This window comes from Pantherophis guttatus, chromosome 2 (assembly GCF_059756535.1).
Source record: "Pantherophis guttatus breed Tessera chromosome 2, ASM5975653v1, whole genome shotgun sequence".
Lineage (NCBI taxonomy): Eukaryota > Metazoa > Chordata > Lepidosauria > Squamata > Colubridae > Pantherophis > Pantherophis guttatus.
The window spans coordinates 43956526-43979838 of NC_142064.1; the positions used below are offsets into that span (position 1 = coordinate 43956526).

The 23313-nt window shown below is 36.1% G+C and overlaps 1 protein-coding gene across 2 annotated transcripts in view; it reads right to left on the minus strand.

Annotated features, from left to right (window-relative positions):
* Window positions 1-23313, minus strand: part of SKIC3 (SKI3 subunit of superkiller complex) — a 45791-nt gene that overhangs the window by 6736 nt on the left and 15742 nt on the right. For both annotated transcript variants that reach the window (XM_034440697.2, XM_034440699.2), the window contains 22 exons: window positions 22236-22360; window positions 20499-20752; window positions 19711-19813; window positions 18894-19070; window positions 17466-17610; window positions 17253-17331; window positions 17096-17157; window positions 16953-17009; window positions 15195-15263; window positions 14553-14627; window positions 14219-14360; window positions 13071-13164; window positions 10808-10885; window positions 9782-9906; window positions 8984-9107; window positions 7191-7412; window positions 5594-5666; window positions 3876-3929; window positions 3682-3778; window positions 3039-3167; window positions 1867-1988; window positions 1037-1195 (listed from right to left, as the gene is read on the minus strand). In XM_034440697.2, the coding sequence (XP_034296588.2) occupies window positions 1037-1195; window positions 1867-1988; window positions 3039-3167; window positions 3682-3778; window positions 3876-3929; window positions 5594-5666; window positions 7191-7412; window positions 8984-9107; window positions 9782-9906; window positions 10808-10885; window positions 13071-13164; window positions 14219-14360; window positions 14553-14627; window positions 15195-15263; window positions 16953-17009; window positions 17096-17157; window positions 17253-17331; window positions 17466-17610; window positions 18894-19070; window positions 19711-19813; window positions 20499-20752; window positions 22236-22360 (2565 nt within the window). The remainder of the gene's footprint in view (window positions 1-1036; window positions 1196-1866; window positions 1989-3038; window positions 3168-3681; window positions 3779-3875; window positions 3930-5593; window positions 5667-7190; window positions 7413-8983; window positions 9108-9781; window positions 9907-10807; window positions 10886-13070; window positions 13165-14218; window positions 14361-14552; window positions 14628-15194; window positions 15264-16952; window positions 17010-17095; window positions 17158-17252; window positions 17332-17465; window positions 17611-18893; window positions 19071-19710; window positions 19814-20498; window positions 20753-22235; window positions 22361-23313) is intronic.

A 23313-nucleotide genomic window follows, 5' to 3' on the forward strand; every position in this document is an offset into this window, starting at 1 on the left:
AGTTAGACTAAATGGAAAGAAGAATTATATACTTATGTCATTGATTATTTTTGTTAATTTTACTGAGCCTTTGTTGATCAATAAGGGAGTTCAAAATTTGGAGATGTGTTTCTAGAAAATAGACTGAGGTATGGAATTAAGATTATCTTGTAATTTAAGACATACCCATATATTGTTAATGTTGACTATGTTTGCTGGCTTTGAAGGATGAACTTCCTTTTTCCTACTTTCTCTTTTGGAAATATTTTTTATTTCCTTTTTTCCACACTTTGTGTTTTTCTTTTATATATATAAAAACACTAATTTATTTTCCAAAATTTGTATCATCCAGAAATACTGAGACAATAATTCATTGCCTAGCTTATTCTTTGTTCTTTTATTTCTTGGACATGATGTCAAAACATTTTTTGCTTCCAGTAATGAAAGAGCCCTATTTTCTGGGCAAAACATCAAGTACATTTAAGTGCAGAAGAATGGCATTAAAGACAACTATGCAAAGACTACTTGGATTCTAAAAATCATCTGGAGAAGCCACCAACTTCCACTGTGCTGATGCAAGATTAAGAATTAACAGTATTTATATCAACCTCTATTGACTCTAGGGTCTTGATGCTAAAAGCAACAGGGCGACTAAGCAGTCTGATTTTAAAATTTGCTACACTGACAAAATGCACAGACCAGCAGCTTTTGATTATAATACTTGACTGCAATGCCCATAGAAATACATTCCCACTTATGGGTAGACATGCCTGCTGAAAAGATCTATGTTGAAAACATGCTTGTCTATGAACTTCCAATTCCTAATCTGGCCACATTGGGTTGGATTCAAATGTAAGGATGTTCAACCAAACTGACAGCATGGTCTGAGATGGGATCTCTAAAGTCCAGGCTGTTCACACAATATATTACCTTCCAATTTTCAGCAGGCTTTCAGAAGGCAGAAAGACTACTTATTCACAGTACTAGATGAAGAAGTCCCCATATTGTGAAATATAATAAAGAGAACCCAATCATGGATAAATGTAGACAAACTTACATGCCAAGCTGTAATCAATGTGGAGTTGGAGAGAACTGCCTTTCGGAGCTCTTCCAAAATGGCATCAGGAAGCTCTTTGTGAGACTGCAAAAGTGGTTTGCATTGAACTTGTCTTAACAGCAGGTACCACATTGGCTGCTCAGGAAAAATTTTTAATCCCTAGAGGCAAAAAACTCTTTTAGTTCCATATACAATAATTAAAACCACTTCACAAAAAAGCAGAGCTGTTATTCTAGCAACCCAATTTCAATAAGTCAAGTATTTCAGTTATCAATGATCAAAAAGAGGAAAGATAAGAAACCATTGATTTTATACATATGATTTACAAAATCATACTTTTTCAATTATTTTTGGTGCATTTATTTATGCTGTCAGTTTTGTTCGGGTATTTTTAAAACTGTGTTCATGCTTTGAACTACTTGCAATCCACGAAAAGAACTTGAAATAGCATATTGGACATATTATAAATATAATTAGAAGCAATTGCACCTTACTAAACTTGTCACCTGCTTCTTTTTAATTTACAGTAATCCCCAAAGGAACCTAATGAGCTAGTGAGAAGAGGCAAGAATGCAGAAGACTAGTAAACTAATGGCAAAATATTTTTAATATTTACAAACAAATTTAAAGTGAATCTCAGCCTTTCTACTGTAAGCAAAACCAGTACTGTCACTGCTGCCTATTCACCATCGCTTTTCATATGGTTTCACTGAGATATTCTGATATGGACAATATCTGAAGTAATTTTTAACCCTCTGGATCAGGTTTTTTGAGTAATTTTACCTATATTTGAATAATTGTAGCATAAGTCATTTTAACATTAATCATACCTTTTCACAGAGAGCCTCAGCTTCTGAAGTTCTACCTGCCTCATTTAAGCCAGTAATAGCTTGGAAAAGAGACCATTCTTCGATTTCCTGAGCTCTGGAAGCTGGAAGTTCTTTGGCTTTAGCTACAAAGCATACAAAGTTCATTATTTCATAATATCCCATGTATTAATCCCAATTCTTTATAACAAAAAGTATGCTATTCTGATATCAGTAAGAATAATTGTTTTTATATTAAAGAAATGTACATTTTAAAAATATATAACTATGTTTCAAATTGTAAAACATTTATTTATTTATTTATTGGTTCGATTTATATGCCGTCCTTCTCCGGAGACTCAGGGCGGCTTACAATGCGTTAAGCAATAGCCTTCATACTTTTGTATATACCTGCTTAGTAGGGCTTTCGCCGCCCCCCCTCCCCCCCCAAGCAGTGTTCTTTTTTATACGAAGTCAGCTTATTGCCTCCACAATCCGGGTCCTCATTTTACCTACCTCGAAAGGATGGAAGGCTGAGTCAACCTTGAGCCTGGTGAGATTTGAACTTGCAGTAATTGCAGGCAGCTGGTGCTAGTTAACAGCACTTTAGTCTGCTGCGCCACCAAGGCTGTTGGTGGCACATTTAGCATGATGAGAGATTTTGGCTTTGGAATGTTAATAGTTGAGGTCCCCTATTTTACACTACCTTCTACTCCTTAGGTTCCAATCAATTCTGCTACAATCAACAATGGGAAGAAATTAAACAAATTCTGCCTTTAAGATAGTCGTATAAGGGAGTAAATTTTCTAATTTGTAAGAGTAAACTTTCTATTTCCCAAAGTAATTGATAGGATGTAGGCATATACTTTGTTACATGAGCTACTGACCAGGGGTGGGTTCTACTTACCTTTACTATGAGTTCGCAATGGGAGAGCGCGCACGCGCGCTTCTGCACTAGTCAACCAAATTATACAGCTTCTTTTCCCACAGTGTTTGCAATGATTGTTTAAAGAGACTTACACATCTATAGTCTCTAGGTTTTGCACAATTTCTATAATCATCCTTAAAGAACATGTTTTTCTATCTACACTGCATAGACTTTGCTGCAGTCCAGTGTACCAATATTTTCATTAATGATTTATTTCAGTTAAAAACAGCAATAAGAACAGTTGTTAAGAACAAAAGAGCAGCCTTACTCTTAGCTGAGATTGCAGTGACAATCATTTTTTCCAGATGTGTCTGCTTGGATTGCTTATTATGCAGATGAACAACTGTGTTTTCAGCATGGCAAGCAGCCAAGAGTACAGCCCAAGCTGTAGGATCATCTGAAAAGATACAAACACAAGGAAGATGTCATTTTCAAATTAGACCACCAAACTATTGAAAAATTAAACAAGAGGATGTACACAAAACATAAAACCTAGAGTATAAAATGAACAAATCACTACACCATGAAGGCCTGAGTCACATAAAAAACTTGGTTCTTAGATGCTTATTATTGCTTAGGTCCTCAGTATTTAGGGTGCTGAACTAGGACTGGAGAAATCTAGCCATATGATTCCATTCAGTCACAAAGTGCATTAGGAGACTTCTGGCAGTCGTTATCTCATGCTGCACAGGATTACTGTGAGAATAAAACTGGAAAACATAAACCACATCTGCTGTCATGAGCTGCTAGAGAAAATATGAATATAATCAATAAAGAAATAAATTAGTATATAACTTATTCTTTTTGTCTTGAATCTATTAATCACTTCTTAAAATATATTTTGGAAAAGACCCTGGATCAGGGTAAAATTTAAGAGTAAGAATTAGTATCACTAGATTTAAATGTATCACCTGGGGAAAGATGAACTGCTTTTAGAATATTCTTTTTGTTTTCAGCTTTGTGACATCCTGTGGCCAGTTGATTAACAGCAGTATTCAGCAAGGCTTTCTGAACCAAAAAATACAGAGCAAATGCATATTTTGACTTTCTTAAATAGAAAGTATTGCTCCAAGGTAATCATATTTTCAATATCAAAATCACTAACCTTCCCATGATTTAGATCAAGAATACAAGCAATATTTCCTGCCACAGCTCCACCCTGTAAGAACAAACTTTGATTAAGAATGACATTTCAGAATATTACAAAACTGACTTAACAGTACATCAGAATAATTCTGCTGCATTTGGCAAAAATGATCAAGTATACAGATTTAAATATTCTAACAAAATGAAGTCATCTTTTATCTTTTTCTTTGTATATGTTTGCTAACATGAGATAAATCTGAAATGAAAGCAGTGGGACTGAGGGAGAACTAAGATCTTTTAAGAGGCAAAACTGCATCCCACCTGACAATCCCCATGACTCTATGGGTGGATTTTGTATCCTCAGTGATTTCATAGGTGATGAAGTTAACATTATCCATAGTTTTGCAACAGGTGACTTACAACTAGTTGAAAATTTTCCCATTACTGGAATCACCTGTTTTCCTCTCCTGAATGGCTTTGTGCAGTAGCTCATGAGAGGAAGTAGTTTACATTTTCTTCACTACAAAAAGCAAAAAACTAGTAATGAAGTTCAAGAAATAGCAGCAGATAGGTGCCAATTTTTGGTGCTTGCCTGTTAGCCAACAGCACTTGCCCATTTTGGTGCTTGCCATTAGCCATTGAAAAAAAACAGTGTTTTCTTTTTTCAAGGAAGGAAAAGTAAGGACACCTATTCCTGATGGTGTGGGGTGGAGGGTGAACTGGTTTGTGTTTGAAAAAGGCCTACGTATTGGTGCTGAAAGTACATTAGAAAAAAATGTTACTGAACAATTGAATTAACATCTATTTGTCCAGTGAGAATAGCTCATTATATAACCGTATCCCTTTAGAAAATGGTGACAAATACAAAATAAATTTTGCAGGAACTACAAAATGCACACACTGTACATATCAGGAAAAATTCAAAACTACATTATGCCAGAAAGCAATACTTGTAGACAGTAGTGAAATCCTCCACTGGTTGCCACCAGTTCACTATGCGCGATGCATGCGTGCATGCGCAGTATGCACCAAATGCACACTGCATGTGCATGCGCACCAAACGCATGCTGTGTGCATGTATGCACAATGTGCACCAAACGCATGCTTTGTGCAGAAAAAGTAGCCATTTGAAGGTAAGTAGAACAGTGAGGGGGGAGGAACAGCTGTGCTGCACGATTTAGATTCGCTAGAAAGCAGGATTTCCTGCTTTCTTTTCCTGTATTTTGTCGGAAATACCGGTTTGGTATTTTTTTTACTACCGGTTCTCCCAAACCGGTAGCCTTTATTACTACCAGTTCACCTAAACCGGTGTGAACCAGTAGAATTTCACCCCTGCTTGTAGAGGATTGTAACTGCCACCACAAATAGAAGAGAATGTGTTTTTCAAAATAACAATTATTCCCTATTATAGTCCTACTATAAATTACCTTTTCCACCAGCACATCTGCTGTTTACTAAAGAGTTCCATGAATCAGCATACATGCATTTCAGCCAAAGTGAAATTTTGAGAGCGTAAAAGCAGTGCCAGATACTAGTATATTTAAAAATAAAAAACTTATAATAAAAAAAAAACCCAATATGACAATTGGCAAGTAGAACATGTTGAAGATATTTGCTTATCAAAATGACTGAACTATAATGTTGATGCTCATTTTGAAAACTCCTTTTAGTGCCATGTACTCATTTAATAAATCTGTAATTCAGCATGTGTGTACTGCACTCTCTATGCACATTTACCTTGGCATTTTGTGGCACATACCGAGGGACCAGTCTTGACAGCAGGGACCACAGGGCAGGATTATCTGGGTGGCTTAAGTAAGAGACCATGGCAGAGTTAAAATCACAATTCTCTATATAGTAGAATCTATCAACATAGACTGAAATTATGAAACATACTTTCTGTATAACTGTTTCTAATACAGAAGCTTCCAACTTATGTTTATAGTCCTTTCAATATGGTAAAGTAGTATCTTTGAAGAAATTTGTAAAAATATATATTAATTAGAACCAACTGAAAAAACAATAAACATGTTAAATAGATTTAAATTTCAAAGTAATATTGCTAGATGAAGTGCATTTTTAAACTCTCCATGGTTCAGTTTGAACTAGATTCTAGATTTTGTTAAAATAATGTGGAGCAAGTAACCTTTGTTAATCTGAAAATGGATAGTCATTCATATTTTACCATCAATGAAGCACAATGAGGCCATAAAATCTATGTCCAGTTGGGTGTTTAGTTTGGCTATAAAAACCTGTGAGATACTGGTGAGCCTCCCAATTCTGAAACCCAATATAGGTTTTGTACCTATATTATCAGTAATTTAATTCAATATAATTGATATGACAAATCAGTTGCTTCTAAATTCATTTACATGCAATTCTCAGGTTATACCCACTTATTCAGTGACCATGCAAAGTTATGATGGCACTGGATGAAAGGACTCACAAAAATTGCAGCCACTGAAGCATTGTCACTATTTCATGTTTGTGATTCAGGTGATGGGAAACTGGCTTGCAATTAGAACAGTTGCAGCATCCCAAGATCTCATGGTCACCAATTGCTGCAACCTTCCCTACCAGCTTTCAAGTCAATGGGGAAGCTGGCAAGAGTCATAATCACTGCCACACCCACTCACTAGCACTCTGTAGTGCCCACCCGCAACATCCCCACCTACTCACAATACTTGCTTGCTTATCCACACTTTGTACTACCCACCCACAATCCATAGTGCCCACCTGCTATACCCGCCTGTAGCTTTCACCCACCAACCTGCTTGCCTGATACTTCCACCTCTTCCTGCTTTGCTGTCACATGAGTTCCTTACTTAGTGGAGTTACGATAGCAATCAGGACTGCCATTGCTAAGTGATGCAGTTACACGATCTCATGCTTTACAACCACATTGCTTAGTGATGGAAATTCCAGTTCCAGTTGCCATCATAACCTAAGAAATACCTGCAAATGTTATTACATTTAACATAAATCATTTAACAGAGAATATCAGCAGGCAGTGTCTTGTTCAAACATCCTGACTTCTATTTTAAGTCAACAGACTTACCTTACCTAAATTGAGAATGTTCATAGTTTCCCTTAAATAATAGAATTAATGTGAAAAATACTTCATATTAGCTGATAGGATTTTTACTTCTAATTACTTCTGCTTTTATTCTGAAGATATCTCAAACTGCAAACCTCTACATTACCACAGTTCAATGTGTGAAACCCCCAGGACAGCTTTTGCAAGTAAAACTCACGAGGATTTCAACGTAGCACCTTCCTTTGGGGGAATGGGTGACAGGCAGAAGTAACGTCGCTTGCTTTATATTTCACATACCTGTGGACAGCTTTAGAAACTTGTCTTTGAACAGCCAGATGTCTGCCTTGTAATGCATAGACAGCAGTTGCAAGAAGGCACCTCTTATAAACATCGTCTTTTTTCCCTGTGTGCTTTAACAGTTCTTTAAGTGCTGCGGTTGCAAGTGTTGCATCCTGCTTGATCAGCCCTAAACTGCACAAGGCCTGCAGGCTTTCCATATTAGGCTCCTGTAATATAGAACTGTAAATGCAACACAGAAAATTTATTACTCCAAGGAGCATCGCCTTAAAAGTATAATATGAAGAGTCTGTTGCTTACTCGGCACAATATTTATAATTCAAAATGCTATCTTATAGCTGAAAACCTTTATGTTTATGAAGCATTGCCAAATGCTTGGGGGGGGGGAGCTTGTTCTGCATTTAGAAGATCCTACATTTGGGCTTAATCAGTCCCCATCTCCACACTCAGCAGGCTTTAAAGATTGGCTACCCGGTGGCAAAGATCCTTCTGAAGTTCTCTGATCAATGGTCTGACTCAATAAGAACAGGTTTTCCTATTTAGATGAATTTTTAGTCCTAAGAAACAATGCTGAGTACAGACTTATTTTGCTGAGTATGGCAATTATTATTCTATGAATCTGTTTACACCAGTGACATTTATGATCCAGGACTAACGATAGTAATATTCAAATTTAGGTTCTTCTTATATATAGTCAAATAATTTCCCCTGGGAACTCTCTTCCACGGAACAGTTTCTTTCAGAAACCACTATCTGACATACCTGACTATAAAAGCTATAAAACATCCCAAAGGGGAAAAAAAAGTTTAATAAATGTCTGACTAATAAAAATTGGAGGCAGTAAAGTCATATTAACAGGTAGTTTGTAATTTGGCAATAGTTGAGAAATGCCTTTGCAATCTACTGTTGTATTAAGGAATATCACCATTCATTGAAAAGTGAGATAATGAATGAATTGTTCTCATGATTTACAAACGCAAATACATGCCAGGTTGTTTTTCTTTTTCTTTTTTTTTTTAAGGCAATAGTATCATATATCCAAATTAACCTCATGAAAAAGACGGCAATAGCGAACAAATTGGTGCAATAAATCTCAGCCCAAAGCTTGATTTTATTCATGCTCCCATCAGCCTTGAAAAGAAATCTGACAGTGCTGGTGCATCACTGGAGTTGTGGAAGAAAAGGCAGGTGCTGTAACCAACTCATGCATATTTCATTCTCAGCTATACTCAAGTTAGGCAGAGAGTATTTTGACCCTATCCTCCCCCCACCTTTTCTGTGAATGTGAAAGCTAAAATACCCCATGTCAGGCCAATTTGGGATTTCCTTCCTATCTAAACTCACAAACGTCTGTACCTCTGCATGACTGAGAACTATTTTCCAACTCTGCATCTTATTCTGAGTGTTCTCACGTTTTTCGGTACTCACCCACCAGTGAGTCTGCTATTAAATAGAACACATGAAACAGGAATGTAATTGCAACCCTTGTAAAAGAAGTTTTCTTCTTCAAAACTTGCCAAACTTCCCTCCCCCCACCCGCCCCCAGGTGCATTCAATTCCTGCCAAGCTATAAATGTACATTTTGTGACTGTACTGTGCAATTCCTGAGGGGAGACATTTCCTGTTTTGTCTTTCTTTTTTTGAAAGACGCTTCTGCAGACCTGGGATTCCTTCACGTCAGCAAGGATCCCATTTTGCCTACAGTTCTCTACAGTAAGCTTATTAAAAAGGATTAGGATGGTTTTAAAGTACTTTAATAGGTTTAGAGGAATAAGGCTGTACTTACTCCTTACCATTTAAATAAGACGGTCTTTGCAGCATCCACTCGATTTTGTTTGTATTCTATTATTGCGAGGGCTGTTAATATATATGCTTTATCTTGCTCAGAGTCTGCAATGGCAAGTGCTTTTTCATAAGCTAGGAATAAAAATGAGAAATTCAAAACAATGGCAAGCAGCAACCTTAATCAAATACTTGCCCAGGAGGAGGGGATGACACATACACACACACACACGCAACACTCCTGTGTACACAAGTGGGGGCAAGCTACTAAACTCCCAAATTTTGATTATGTAACAGCAGGATTCTGCAATGGCTGTAACTTTAAGCAAGGGTTGTAAATCCATTTTTAGTACCATTGTAATTATGAACAGACACTAAAAGAATGGCTGTAAATCAAAGGCTACCTGTATTATTGTTTCTGATTTTGAAACAGGTAGATTAAGAATCGCCACTGATAGAAATTAAGGCCTGTTAGAGCTGATAGACCCCAGTTCAAAAATATATATTAGCACAATAAACAAGCATGGAACCAAACTGCACCTCAGGCCTAGGAAACAAAGTTAATTTGGGCAAAGTTTCAGAGGTAACTCACATTGTTAATATTTTGTGACTAAGCTGCACTTTGGAGGAAGATTTGATGAAATCAATCTATGACTATTTTTTCTGGGGATTAAATGCTTGCGATCTTAATACTTTATAAAGCATTTAAACTTATGATGACAAAATACTTTTTGTCATCACAAAATCTAAACAGTGATTTTTTTCACACAGATTCTCTAGAGGAGATACTGTACAATGGAAACACTTACCTTTCTGACTTTCTTGGAAATTTCCTTTCTTGAAGTAAGACAGAGCAATTCCTACAATATCATCAAATTCTATCAGATGAGTTGCCAAATAAGCCTTGATGGCATCATCACACTGGCCAAGAGCACTTAAAAAAAAAAAGGACTTAGTCCAATTAGAAAAAAATAAATCTCACATATAAATTCAACTAAAAAAAAAATAATCAAAATTTGGGGATGAAATATTCCCCTAGTGAATAGTGCTTGATAATTTAACAATTTTGCAGTGGTATTACTTTAGATCTATAAATCTCAAGCATGAATGGTGAAAATTTGTGTAATAGTGTGGTGAATTGTATAAAACTTGAATTGAACTGTTTGGCTATAAACATATCCGAAGATAAAATGTAAGACTTAGTTTAACCTTACATCTCAATGTGTTTGAATGTTAACTGTTTCTCCATTACATACATTACATAATCAGGAACTGATTATCTAAGAGCTAACAGTAAGCGATTTGTGCTTTGAGCCATCAACATTTACAAGGGATATAGCATAAGTGCTATTATCATTAACCAGTGAGTAGGTATAATTTTAAATATTATTTTTCTAATTTGGTGCTCTTTTTCTTTCAGTTTTAATAAAATGAAGAGTTTCTTTTTTACTTCATATTTACACCAAAAATAATAATAATAATAATTTGTTGCCAATTTTTTGTGACATGATTTCAGCAGGCTCTGGATTTGCAAAAGAATAACTAGAAGATCCTAAATTGATTTCCATAGTTCTTTAAGACATTGGTCCCCAACCGTGGAAGGGGTTTTTCCATGGACTGGAGGGGTCATGGTTTCATGTGCTGCCTGCATCCCGCGGATGGGGCTTTGCTTGTTTGTGCAGTCCCATTTCTGGCATGCCATGAACCAGTGCCAATCACAGGCTGGGGGTTGGGGACCCCTACTTTAAGAGACATAGTTTTTATTTACTATATACTTTCTAGAACTGAGAGTCTTAATTTGATAGGAATAATAATATACTTAGTTTGCAACTTACCAGAGTGATCTTCCATAATTTCTCATCACTATATTGTATCTTTCTCTGTCTTCAGAATTTGTCAGCAATAGAACTGACCTGAAAAAAGGATCATAAATAAGACTTCCAAATATTTCAGTGTCAGTAGCTTTCTTATGAAATGCTTGAGAAATTAAAAGTTCTATATTTTGATTACAGAAAGACACTTCTGATTTTGTATCTAGAGCTTTATCTTTATCATTGCATTTGTTAAATTTTAGGTATATATCTCTCACCAAAAGGATTAACAAAGAGAAATAAAATTGCAGAACTAGAAAAGTATGACCTAAGGTTTGGATGGCATGACTTTCTATTATTAAAGCTAATGTAGATTTTAAAAATTATTATATTAGAAGTGCCATATTAAGAATATGGAATAAATGTAATCCCAGATTGTGTCCAAAAATGCCTTTATGTATCTTGGTACAAGATACATTTTATTGAAAAGAAAAGCAGGCAAAGAAAGATGGTTAGCTTATTGAGAGTTGTTATAACAAGAGCATGGAGAATATAAAATAAAATTAAGAGATCAATTGACTGCAGAGGGATTTAGTTTTGAATTGTTTCCATATGCATAGTTAAGAGAAAGATTTAAGATAGATAACAAAAATTTAGAATTGAACAGCAGAAGAAAGAATCTGAAATTGAACATATATCACAAACTTTCAAGTTGCAACTTTCGCCAATAAACTGGTACCTCAGTACTCATTGTTAATTGATTCCAAGAGGCGCAATGAGTATCAAAAACAATGAGTATCAAACAATTTTTTTCTATAAGGAATAATGTATTGAATCACAAAGCAGCAGACATTGACAAGTTCTAGCTTGCGCATTGAGTACCAAATGAACGATGAGTACCAAGACAAAATATTCATGTCAAAATGTGTTGAGTACCTAAATCGATGCGTTTCAAAGCAATTGAGTACCAAGGTACTAATGTACAAACAAACTCCAACCTAGAAGATCCCAGAAGCTGAGATAAGATTAAAAAGGGTTAGTTTCTAGCATTCTGCACACTTATGTAGTGCATCGAAAACTAACCCTTTCACACCTTCTCCTGACTTCCTTTATTGCCACTTATGTAAGGTAAGAACTGTCTTTAGGCTTGTTGGATTTGCAAACAAAACAGATTTAGTCTCTCAGAACATGATCTGTTTATAAGTAGACTTTCTGTATGTACAAATGATGAGCATGTAATTGCCAACATATATAAACTTTTGTTCAAATTTGAAATGGAAAAATAACAAGTAAAAGAGCATGATAAAATAGGCTAAGAATATAGAACACAGAATATATAGAATATATGTTGCTTACATTGTACATTTTACATTGTAAAATTAATAGCCAATTGAAACCAGAATTATTCTTGTTGGGACTAATGGGTAGATAATTAGAAAAGAGTTATGGAAGATTGCTTATATATGTAACTGCTGCTAGATGATTATATGCACAAAAATGGGAAGACTCTGAAATACCCATGACGGACAAATGGCTGGTGCAGAGGACAGAAATTAGCAATATGGCAAAATTGATTTGTTTGAATAGCAAAAGACAATAAATACATTTATAGTGATTGGAAACTCCTAATGGACATTTTTGCTGAAAATTTTAAAAAATGAACTTGTGATTTATGGGTTTGATAATTAGAAAGAGTAGACTACAAAAGAAGGAAATTCTGTGGAATCCTAAGAGAGGATAAAATATAAATGCATTTGAAACTGCTGTGAGAAGGCCAGAAGCTGCTTCTCTATAATTTTTCCTTTCTTTTTTCTATTTCTTTGTACACTTTTAAAACTTATTACTTTTCTTTTCTTTCCTTACAAAATCATTCTGTAAGACTTAACAAAAACATGTGAGCCATTTTGAAGTGTTTAAAAGCTTATGCTTGGGACAGTAGAAGTTACATGAGGAAGTTTAGCTAACAAGTGTAGTTATTTTAATCTTTTTCTACTTTTATTGCTTTTTTAACTTTCAAGACAGAATTTAATACAACAGGGAAAAAACATTTAAACTTAACAATATTATTTTTGCCAAACAGAAGCAACTGAACATGATCTATGTTGCCTTTCAATTCTTTAACTGAATTTTCTAACATCTAAACATCTTTCAGTGACATATGGCTTTATATTGCTACTGCGTCAGACCAATGAATATTTCTGGCATATACTTTATGTTGTATTCACTGGAGAAAACATTGAACTGAAGCTGCCACTGATACTTCAAAATGTGTATTTAAGAAGGTTACCTTTGATATGTATCCGCTGCCTGTTTTTTCAGCTGAAGGTATTCATTCAAATAACCAAGCATTGTGAAAGCACATGCATCATTCTGGATTCTTTCTGGAGGGGAAAGTGCAAAATAAAAAAAGAAAATAGGGGAGTGTACAAAAACAATCTGAAATTTAGATTCCCAAAACATGCTACTAGAACCATTTACAGAACTGAAAAGGAAATATTTCTGCTAAACTATACTTATTCCATCATCTGTGGTTTAATGTACAAATGATAATGGGTATCTCAGATACAACTAACTTCAAGAATGCACATTTAAATCTTACTTTACACATTATCCTATGCCATAGAACAGTTACTATCACAGGATATTTGGAGATTACATAGTCAGTACTAATAGGCTTCCCAATAGCTCTGGAGAGTACCAGACTGGGGAAGATTATGTTGTATCTCCGAGCCTGGGTTTTACTTTTAGCTTATTTGTAAAAGGAGTAAGGGAGAAAATGGAAAGAAAGAGAAAAGAAAAGATGTATCACTTTTCTAGGTTTAGGCTATACAATGTAGGAGCATCTCTGCTGGTTCATTGCCTTGTTTCCAATGGTGGCCAGCCTAAGCCTCTGGGATATTTAAAGACACACCAAAAATGTAGCAGTCCTTCTCTGCTTCTCTGGTCTCTGGAATGTAAATGTATACTGGAGAGGTGCACTGAGGTTCTACTAAACTATCATGGCTAAGGATAAATTATAAATTGATTCTACATGAAGTAGCAATGAATTTGAAATTTATTGGAAGTTGCCCCAAACATGCTTTTTCTTTTCTGTTCCAAATCTCACAACAATCACTGGATTTGACCAATTTGACTTTGACCAATCTAATTGAAACAATCTAGTATTTTAAATATAGGATGGAGAGAGCCAGTTTGGTGAAGTAGCTAAAGGGCTGGCCTAGAAGCCAGGAAACTTGAGTTCTAATCCTACTTTAGATATGAAAGCCACCTGGTTGACTTTGGGCCCATGTCTCTTTCTCTCAGCCCAACTCACCTCACAGGGTTGCTGTTGTGGAAAAATAGAAGGAAGGGATGAGTACTCTATGTTCACCATCCACCTTGAGTTGTATAGAATACAGGAGGGATTAAAACAAATCTTTTTTTAAAAAAAGTTACCTGTATATTTAGTTAAAGCAACTTGTGCTGTTGGAATAGCATTCATCTGAAGGATGTTGTACTTATATAGTTCAGTATTTCTGTTGGTTTTATCTTGCAAGGTTGAGCACACCCAGTAGGCATAGCCTTTTGCACCTTCCGTCTGTTGGAGAAGAACTTGAATTAACAACTGCTCAATTAGGAAACAGTTTTATTGTTACTTAAGCACATGCCCAGGAGTTAGGCATCTGGTTGATTTAGCTAACATCGCAAATATACTGAGGGGAGAGACCGAATCGAAATTACAGCTCTGCTTCAGAACTGCCATGTAATGTGTCTGATTAAAGCAACTTACATGCATGCTGAGTTCAGTGGTGTGTCTGAAGAGATCCATTGTTTCATAGCTGCCAACAGTTTCTGCAACAAAGGCCTACCAAGAGAAAAAGATAAAATTGAAAACTCAAATCTATCTGCTTTGACAATACACGCCTCTAGCCTGCTTATTCGTTACCACAAGTTGATTAACAAGAAATTAAAAATTAGGTACAGCAAAATGTTATTTGAATCTAGCTAGTTTCATTTATGTTTGCAGAATAACAACTCCAATCTTAACAAATGTTTCCAGAGTGTCTGAAAAAATAACCATAGGCCTTAAATGCGTTATCATATACTGAAAATACCACTAAACGTAGTCATTGCTGAAGTGCAGCATGTAAAAATCAACCACTTCTAGAAAATAAACTGTCTTGAATTTGAATGAAAAATGTTCTATCTATATTAAATTTAAAGATACACCAGTGTTTCTCTCCCTCTCTTTTCCTAATTACCACCCACCAAGGTCAAATGTAGGGATAAACCAAGGCTTATATACTTTAAGTAACTTGCTATACCAGCAGTTTGATTCCTAATAGGAATGGTATTAAACATGTGCTGTTTAAATCCTAATAATGTTGCTACATAAATATACATTTGAAAGAGGTTAGAGATTAGACTCTACCTGTCCAATCCAACAGATTAGATGGGAGGGTTCCAGAGACTGGGCTATTTTGAAAGCTTCATGCGCTTGCTGGAAGAATTACATAAAATCAACACAGAATTATTAAATGGGGTGAAAAGGATTAAATATGAAATGACTACGGAAAGTACTGTACATTTATTGGTTTATTTAATAATTTTGTACTCCCCTTTCTTATTTTTTTACAAATAACTCAAAGTGGCGAACATATTCAACACACCTCCCTTCTCCTATTTTCCCTACAAAAACAACCCTATGAGGTGGGTTGGGCTGAAAGGGAATGTCTGGCCCAAAGTCACCTAGCTGGTTTTCATGGCTAAGATGGGATTTGAACTCACAGTCTCTCAGTTTCTAGCCTGTTGACTTAACCACTAAACCAAACTGTATATGCATGGTTTTTCTACTCATAAACTTCATCCAAACGTCCATGGCTTCCATACCTGGATTGCAAAGTTTCAGATCAGCACTAGTTAGCAATAACTAACAGACGCCAAAAGCCGCCACTTTCACTAGGGTAGTTGCTTCCTGCACCACCTCACTACCTTCTCCGCTGGCTCTGTATCACTGCCTCCTCCCTGCCTAGACTTGGTAAGATCCCTTTTGGCAGATGAAGCTACACCACCCTGCCATGCACATCCTGGGCCATGTTCTTGCCCAAAGCCTGGATTCCAGGTGAGCAGCAAAAGAAAGAGGGAAGCAAATGTCAGCTGGAGGGGGGGGGCAGGTTAGGTAGTGGCAAGACGGTCAAAAAATGCAGAGATGGGAGAAATAGGTGGATGGGGGTTGTTGAAGTAGAGGCAAGTGTGGCAGGGCGATGGAGCCTCATTCATGAAAACGAACCCTCATGAAGGGAATTTGCCAGGCCTTCCTGAGGAGATGACAATGATACGGAGCCAGAAGATTGTGCAGGACAGGATAAGTGTGAGGATCTCGCCTAACAACTGCAACCAGGATTACCAGAACTGCCATCACTAAGCAATGCAGTCACGTGACGTTTCTGCTAACAATCAAAACTTTGCTTAGTGATAGAAATTCCAGTTAAGAGAGAGGTTAAGAGAGAACTACCCATATGTTCTTCTATTCTACATTTATAAATATAATGTTACATACATCTCTTTTGTTTTTGTTGCTGAAGCCTCTCAGCCATTCCTGAAGCATCTCTAAGAAAAATTAGATCATGCAAGAGATCTAATTGTAGCAAGACATGCTCAATGATTCTGTTTGTCACCGACAATTTATATATAAATTATAGTGCAGGCATCGTATACCAGGAAGATCCAGTTTCAAGTCTATCCTTATTCTCATGGGTCACCATTCTCTTATGGGCAGCCATTCTCTCTCACCCTAACCTACCTCACAAAATTATTTTGATACAATAACTCTCCAGGTAAACTGCCTTGAGACTGTACAGGAAAGATAGATTAAAAATGTAAATAAATATTGGTCAGCACCCAAATTGTATATACCGTGTTTCCCCAAAAATAAGTGTCTTATATTTTTTTGAACCCTGAAATAAGCGCTTGGCCTTATTGCCATGCGCTCAAAAGCCCGATTGGGCTTATTATCAGGGGATGTCTTATTTTCAGGGAAACAGGGTATTAATATTTAAGTGCTGCAATAAGTTATTGAGAGTGTAACATTTTGCATTGTTTCATTACTGGTTATATGTCTCACACACTTCCTTGTACGTAATAGTTTTCATGAATGTTCAGAAGCATCTATATAAACACATGCACTTACCTCTATTTTTCCACTTGTTAAATACAAAACTCCCAGATTGGTCCAGGCAACAACGTTCTAAACAAAAGAAAAGGGGTTTTAAAAGATGAATTTAGGATGCTTGTAGTCTCCTTAAAATAGATGCAACTATCAAGAGTACTTACAATTTGATCAGCTTGAATAGATTTAATGAATGCATGTTGTGCAAGAGCATAGTTTCCAACACCTAAAAAAATACAGATTTATCTGTAACACCCTCTACGATAGGTAAAACTTTAAATTGTGAAAAAAAGAAAAAAAAAGGTTTACATTAAAACCTACCTTTGCAAGAGGCTACCACACCAAGAGCATTCCAGTAGAGATGGTTTTTACTGTCTAATCGCACTGCTTTTTTCAGGCACTGTAAGAGACCGAGACATCAGTATTGTAATTCAACACTGTATTAAATATTATATACTATACTAAGGAATATGGTACTTTATAGCTTGGAGATGCTACAAAACAACAGGCCTAATATTGTATTGGAGAAATTACCTGTATGGATTTCTCTAACAGTTCACTGATTTCATTTTGGTTACTGTCTGTGGCTGTAAGATGCTGCACTTGGTTATAATAATTTATTCCAAGATCACACCATGTATTTGGTGAAGACATCAGTTTCAGTCCTCGACCATAACATCTGCAGAAACATGGATCATCCAATGAACAGAATTACTTGTATTAGCAAAACTGATGGAAGTGGAATTATATACTTAAGGGTGTTTTTAAGGATTGTTACAAAACTTTCCCATCCCATAGCAACACTGCTCAAAGCAAACAAGTTGACATTGAGAAATCTGAATAGATATTAGTCATGTGGCAATACTGGTGTAATGAAATAGGGGCCATTTTTCTACTAAAGAATTTCAAATCATGCATTCATTTCTAATAAAATCAGAGTGTAACCAATTCAGTTTAAACATGTATTTCTTTTCCAACTAGATGTGTACCACTTAACTTTCTCGTATTCCATGATTATTTTTTTCTCTCCAATGTCCCTGATTATAGCTATACTAGTTATTGGTCACATTCATTCTTAACCCTTAAGAGTTTTAACAATTTGGCATAACAATTTTTGCTCCATTCTTCAGTGTGAAACAAATTTATTTATTAAATTTATAATTCACCGTTCTGCTTACTTACACATTCCAAGAGCTTATAACAATTAAAAGAAATTTAAAAAGCATAATAAAATCAATGAAGTTACTACAAACAATTCATTGTTAATTAACAATTTCTTAATCAGGGGTCCTCAAAGTACAGCCCGCTGAAGCCATTAATCCAGCCCGTGCGGGACCACGAGGCTGCCCCACCCACATTGCCCCACCTACCCACCGGCCCCCACCTACCTTCTGGAGGCTGAGGCCCAGACCAAAAACAGGACTGTTTTTGGCCTCCCCAGCCTCCAGAAAGAGACGGAGGGAGGGAGAGAGACACACACACAAACAGAAGTCCCTTACACCATCCCCTCCCTCCAAGGCAGCCACATCCTTTCCCTAACCTGCTTTCCACCCCCAGGAGCAAATTAAAGTTTCATTTATGTGTATTGTTTAATGGACTGCTAAATTGGCCACCTCCACCCAGTCACATGACCACCTAGCTACACCCCCCCAGCAGGTCCACCCCCCAACAGTCTGAGGGACCATGAATTGGCCCCATTTAAAAAGTTTGAGGACCCTTGCACTTAATAAGATGCGCTTTTGATACTTCCTAAATATTAAGAGACAGGAAGGCAAAAGCAACGCCCAAGGGAAAGCATTCCATAATCTGGAAAGTCCTTTCCTATATGACAGATAACCAAACTTCTGGAAATCTTCATTGGGCCTCCCCTGTTGATTGAAATGCCTGAACAGGTTCAGAGGAGAATAAGCAATCCCTCATTCAAACACATGCACACTTATAGGTTTGTATAAGGTCCATTACCTTCCACCAAGACTGAGCAGATCACTTTTTTGGAGCACACATTTTTCTATGTTCTGGCCAAAAAGGAAACCTGAAACTTTCACATTGACTTTGGATGATGAAATAACACATACACAATTACAGGCATCTCCAAGCAACTTCCAAAGGCAGGATACTTCTGGACGATATTTTGCTGCCCTGAAAGAAAGAAAAAAAAATGCAAACAAGGTCATAAAGCTATAATCTACTGATCAACCTGTGGTCATCTGGAGACTAAGTATATATTGTATCATAAGAAGTCAAAGTCAAGAGAACCATGGTCATGTTCATTAATTCTACAATGCAATGATGTATTGATTAGTCAATTAAATATTAAGAATATTCATCAGAATGTGGATCATGATTCAGAATGGCCATGAGTTTCTAGTAATTAATTTCATTAAAAATCAGTTTGAATCCAGAGTTTTTATTCTGTTAAAGCAGGGGTGTCAAACTCGCATCATCATGTGATATATCAGAACTTTTCCCCCCTTCGCTAAACCGGGAGTAGGCATGGCTGGCACTTGATGTATCCGGCCTGCGAGCTTGACAGCCCTGTGTTAGAGGGAAGATCTAAGCAAGTAACTGAGTTCTATTTACAATACCTCTAATTAAGTAAAGTAGCAGCAATACCTGTTTGGTGCCTTCCACATTGTAGTCTTCTGATCCTCTGACTGAGGCAAAACTGAGTTGTAATTTATATTTGAGGGAGTTAGGGTTGATAGGCTGTGTGCCATTTACTGAAAAAGAGACTATCTTTCAAGTCAACAGTGAAGAATGACTATATAAAAATACTAACCGTGCCAAAAATTCAAGTGATTGTTCTATATAGTCCAAAGCTTTCCCATCCAGATAGTTAGCAAGAGCAGACTTTGCCATCATGAGATAACACTCTCCCAAACCTGTTTTATTTTTTAAAAAAATATTGTTAAGGTGTAATAATATTACAAGCAAACATAGATTAAGCACAAGGTATCAAATGCTGGAAAATATTTGATATGGCCATTAATTAAAATAAAATTTTGGGGCGCATAGGAACAGAAATGTGGCAATCAATAATTAAATGCACAAAAGAAATTGAGGGGGAAATATCTTCAACTTTTAAAAATTTGACATTTGAAGTGCAGAACGAGAAAAAGGGAATTATTATTTTAGAGAGTCAGAGTTAAATGAAACATTTAGGAAGGGATTTTACTAGCAATTTACTCATTTCCCATGTTTAGGTGACTCAACAGTTCCTTGCATAATTAAGGCAATCAAGTTTCAAGAACCAAATAGCTATTCCTGCAATTTTTGAAAAGTCACATATTTTATTAAGTTTAGAAATGGCTAGAGAAAAGGAATGGAGGCAGTGAAATATATTGAGTGGGAAATTATATTGAAATACCAGTTTAGCAATAAATATTTTTAATTGTCTCGGGCTAAATTATTTAATCTGGTTTTAATTATGTCTTTTAACTTTTGTATCTATGTATTTTATTTTGTGCCTGTTCACTGCCCTGAGTCCTTCGGGAGTAGGGCGGTATATAAATTTAATAAAACAAACAAACAAACAAACAATATATTGCACATAAAATATATAATTACCTTTCAGCGCAGGGACATAATCTTTTGATTTCTCCAAAATATGTTGATATTCTGCAATGGCCTCTTTATATTTTCCAAGAATTTGTTCAATTGCAGCAGCCTTATAAATACTATATATAGACTTGGGGTTGAGTTCTCTTGCCTTTCGGAATGACTTCAGGGCTGTTGTGTAGCCTCCTCGACTCAGATAGGCCTCTCCTAGAGCTTCCCAACAATTGGGGTCCTTTGGATCTCCTCGCAGAGCTGCTTGCAAACTAGACATTGAAAACCCAGTAATGAGTTTATAAACAAACTTCTATTCAAGTATTTTTTTAAAAAAATGTTTTATTTACAATAGTCCATACTGAGACTCTGTAAAAAGGCAAATGGAACACCAAATAAAAATTCCCACATTTGTAATGCTACATGATATTTAAAAACTATTTATAGACCATTTATTGAGGCAACACCAAAACCTATCTCTGCAAAAACTAACCAAGAATACCAAGAATTATTTTGGCTAACCAGTTCATTTTTTTAATAAAAAAAAAATCAGCATCATGATGAGGTTATTTGGTCAGTATAAATTTCTTTACAACAAACAGACAATACTGAACTATAAACACTTAAATCTAATAATAATTAAAAGAATATATAAAATATATTAAAAATAATAGAATAAAATAAAAATAATAATTTCCACTTTAAAAAAAAAACTTCAAGGTTAGGGTTATCTTAATAAACACTCTGGGATTTAGATTATGCAATTTCCCAAAGAGATAGCAATAGGCTGCTGTTGGTAAACTACAGGATGACTTGGTTGCTTCTGCAATGCCATGCTAAATTTTAATACAGCAACTACTAATATCTAGAAGTACTCTTTGGGAGAGGATAAGCATTTTCTCAGTGTCAAGATCAGGGCTGTTAAACTCGCGGCCCGCAGGTCAGATGCATCACGCACTGGCCACGCCCATGCCTGGTTTAGTGAAGAGGGAAAAAGTTGCAATATGTCACGAGACGACACGAGTTTGACACCCCTAGCCTAGATGAACTGTTCTGTAACATTCCATTGGTGTAAGACAAAGGAGTGCAATGCTTTATAAAAAAGGAAAGATTTCTAATGATTACCGTATTTTTCGGAGTATAAGATGCACCTTTTTTGTCCCTAAAAGGGGGTGAAAATTTAGGTGTGTCTTATACATCAAATGTAGCCCCGCCCACCCACTGGCCTCCACCATTTGGCCTCTGCCTTGCTGCAGTTACCTCCTTCAAGCAAACAGCAAGAAAAAACAGCTCCTTTCAGCTTCAGCACAGGCTAATTAGCACAAGTTGATTGGATCGGCCTCCCGACTCTCAGCTGATTTGCTCTCAGCTGTTTTGCGCAGGGCTCTGTTGCTTGCTGTAAGGAGGTAAATTGCTGGAGCAGATTTTTTTTTCCCTTGTGCTAATCAAGCTATGCTGAAAACGAAAATGAAAGTAAAGCAGGCTGTTTGCTGCAACGAGGCAAAGAGAGCAGAGGCAGAAGGAGATTTCTTTTTCTTCTTTTCCTCACCAAAAAAGGTAGGTGCTTCTTATACACTGGTGCTTCTTATACTCCAAAAAATATGGTACATTCCAGCACCAAATAACAACATTCCCAGAAAAAAAGAGGGTTTGCTTTTTTTTTTTTTAAGAGAAATGTGTATAGACATCATCAGACTACCAGCTAAGTTTGCCTTCTGCATAAAATAACGAAATGCAATTCGTAAGTTTTCTTACTCTGCCACTGCCTGTGAATGTTGTCCCACTTTTAGATAATAAAGTCCTCGGCGAAGCCAGGCCCATTTTGCTCTCCCAGCACTTGCTTGTTCTGTTACCTCTGTCAAGATGGTGAGGGCAGTTTCCTAACACAGAAAAAAGCAAAATATTACGGAAGATTTGTTATAGGGCAGATAATTGAGAAAAATAGAACAAAAGTAAGACCAGCATTCTCAGAGTATTTCTTACATTTCCTACTGTAGAATTAAAAACAAATCCTGTGAGATTTCCTGTGAGAACCACACACAGCTTCAGCCTATCTAGAAGCTACCCTGTACTCCTCTAAACAGGAAGAAAGGCTGACTTTCAAACTAATGCTAAAAATATTGCTAAATTCAAAAGTGCTAGCATTTTCCAACAATGGGTCATATTAATTCATTGCTACATTCATTCCTATTATGTATTCATACTTACAAACCCATATGCCATGTTGCAGAGAATATGCCAACAGCAACCACAATTTGGCTAAGAAAATAAAGTTGGCTTTCCCAATTTTTGTCAAATTGTTATAATATCTAAGTGGAATTACTATGTCTTCCATTGCTATCAAAATTATGATGTGTAAAAATAGTCATCCAGACAGCTCCCTCTATTGATTGAAAAATAACAAAATGCCAGGTAAAAGAAAAATAACCCTACATCTTATTGTCTCTTTCAAGTTTGATTTAACAGCAGCAACATAATGGAAAGGTCAGATTTCACACAAAGAACCTCTCCCAAAAATAGCCAGATTTTCTATAAATTGTTCATAGCTACTATCTAAGCTATATTAATATATACTGCTCAAAAAAATAAAGGGAACACAAGCAGAAGACATCAGAGATCTGAATGAATGAAATAGCCTTATTAAATACTTTGTTCTTTGCATACAGTAGTTTATACACTGCTCAAACAACTAAAGGGAACACAAAACTACTGTATGTAACGAACAAAGTATTTAATGAGGCTATTTCATTCATTCAGATCTCGGATGTCTTCTGCTTGTGTTCCCTTTATCTTTTTGAACAGTGTATATTAAATAGTACGTAAATCCCGAGCA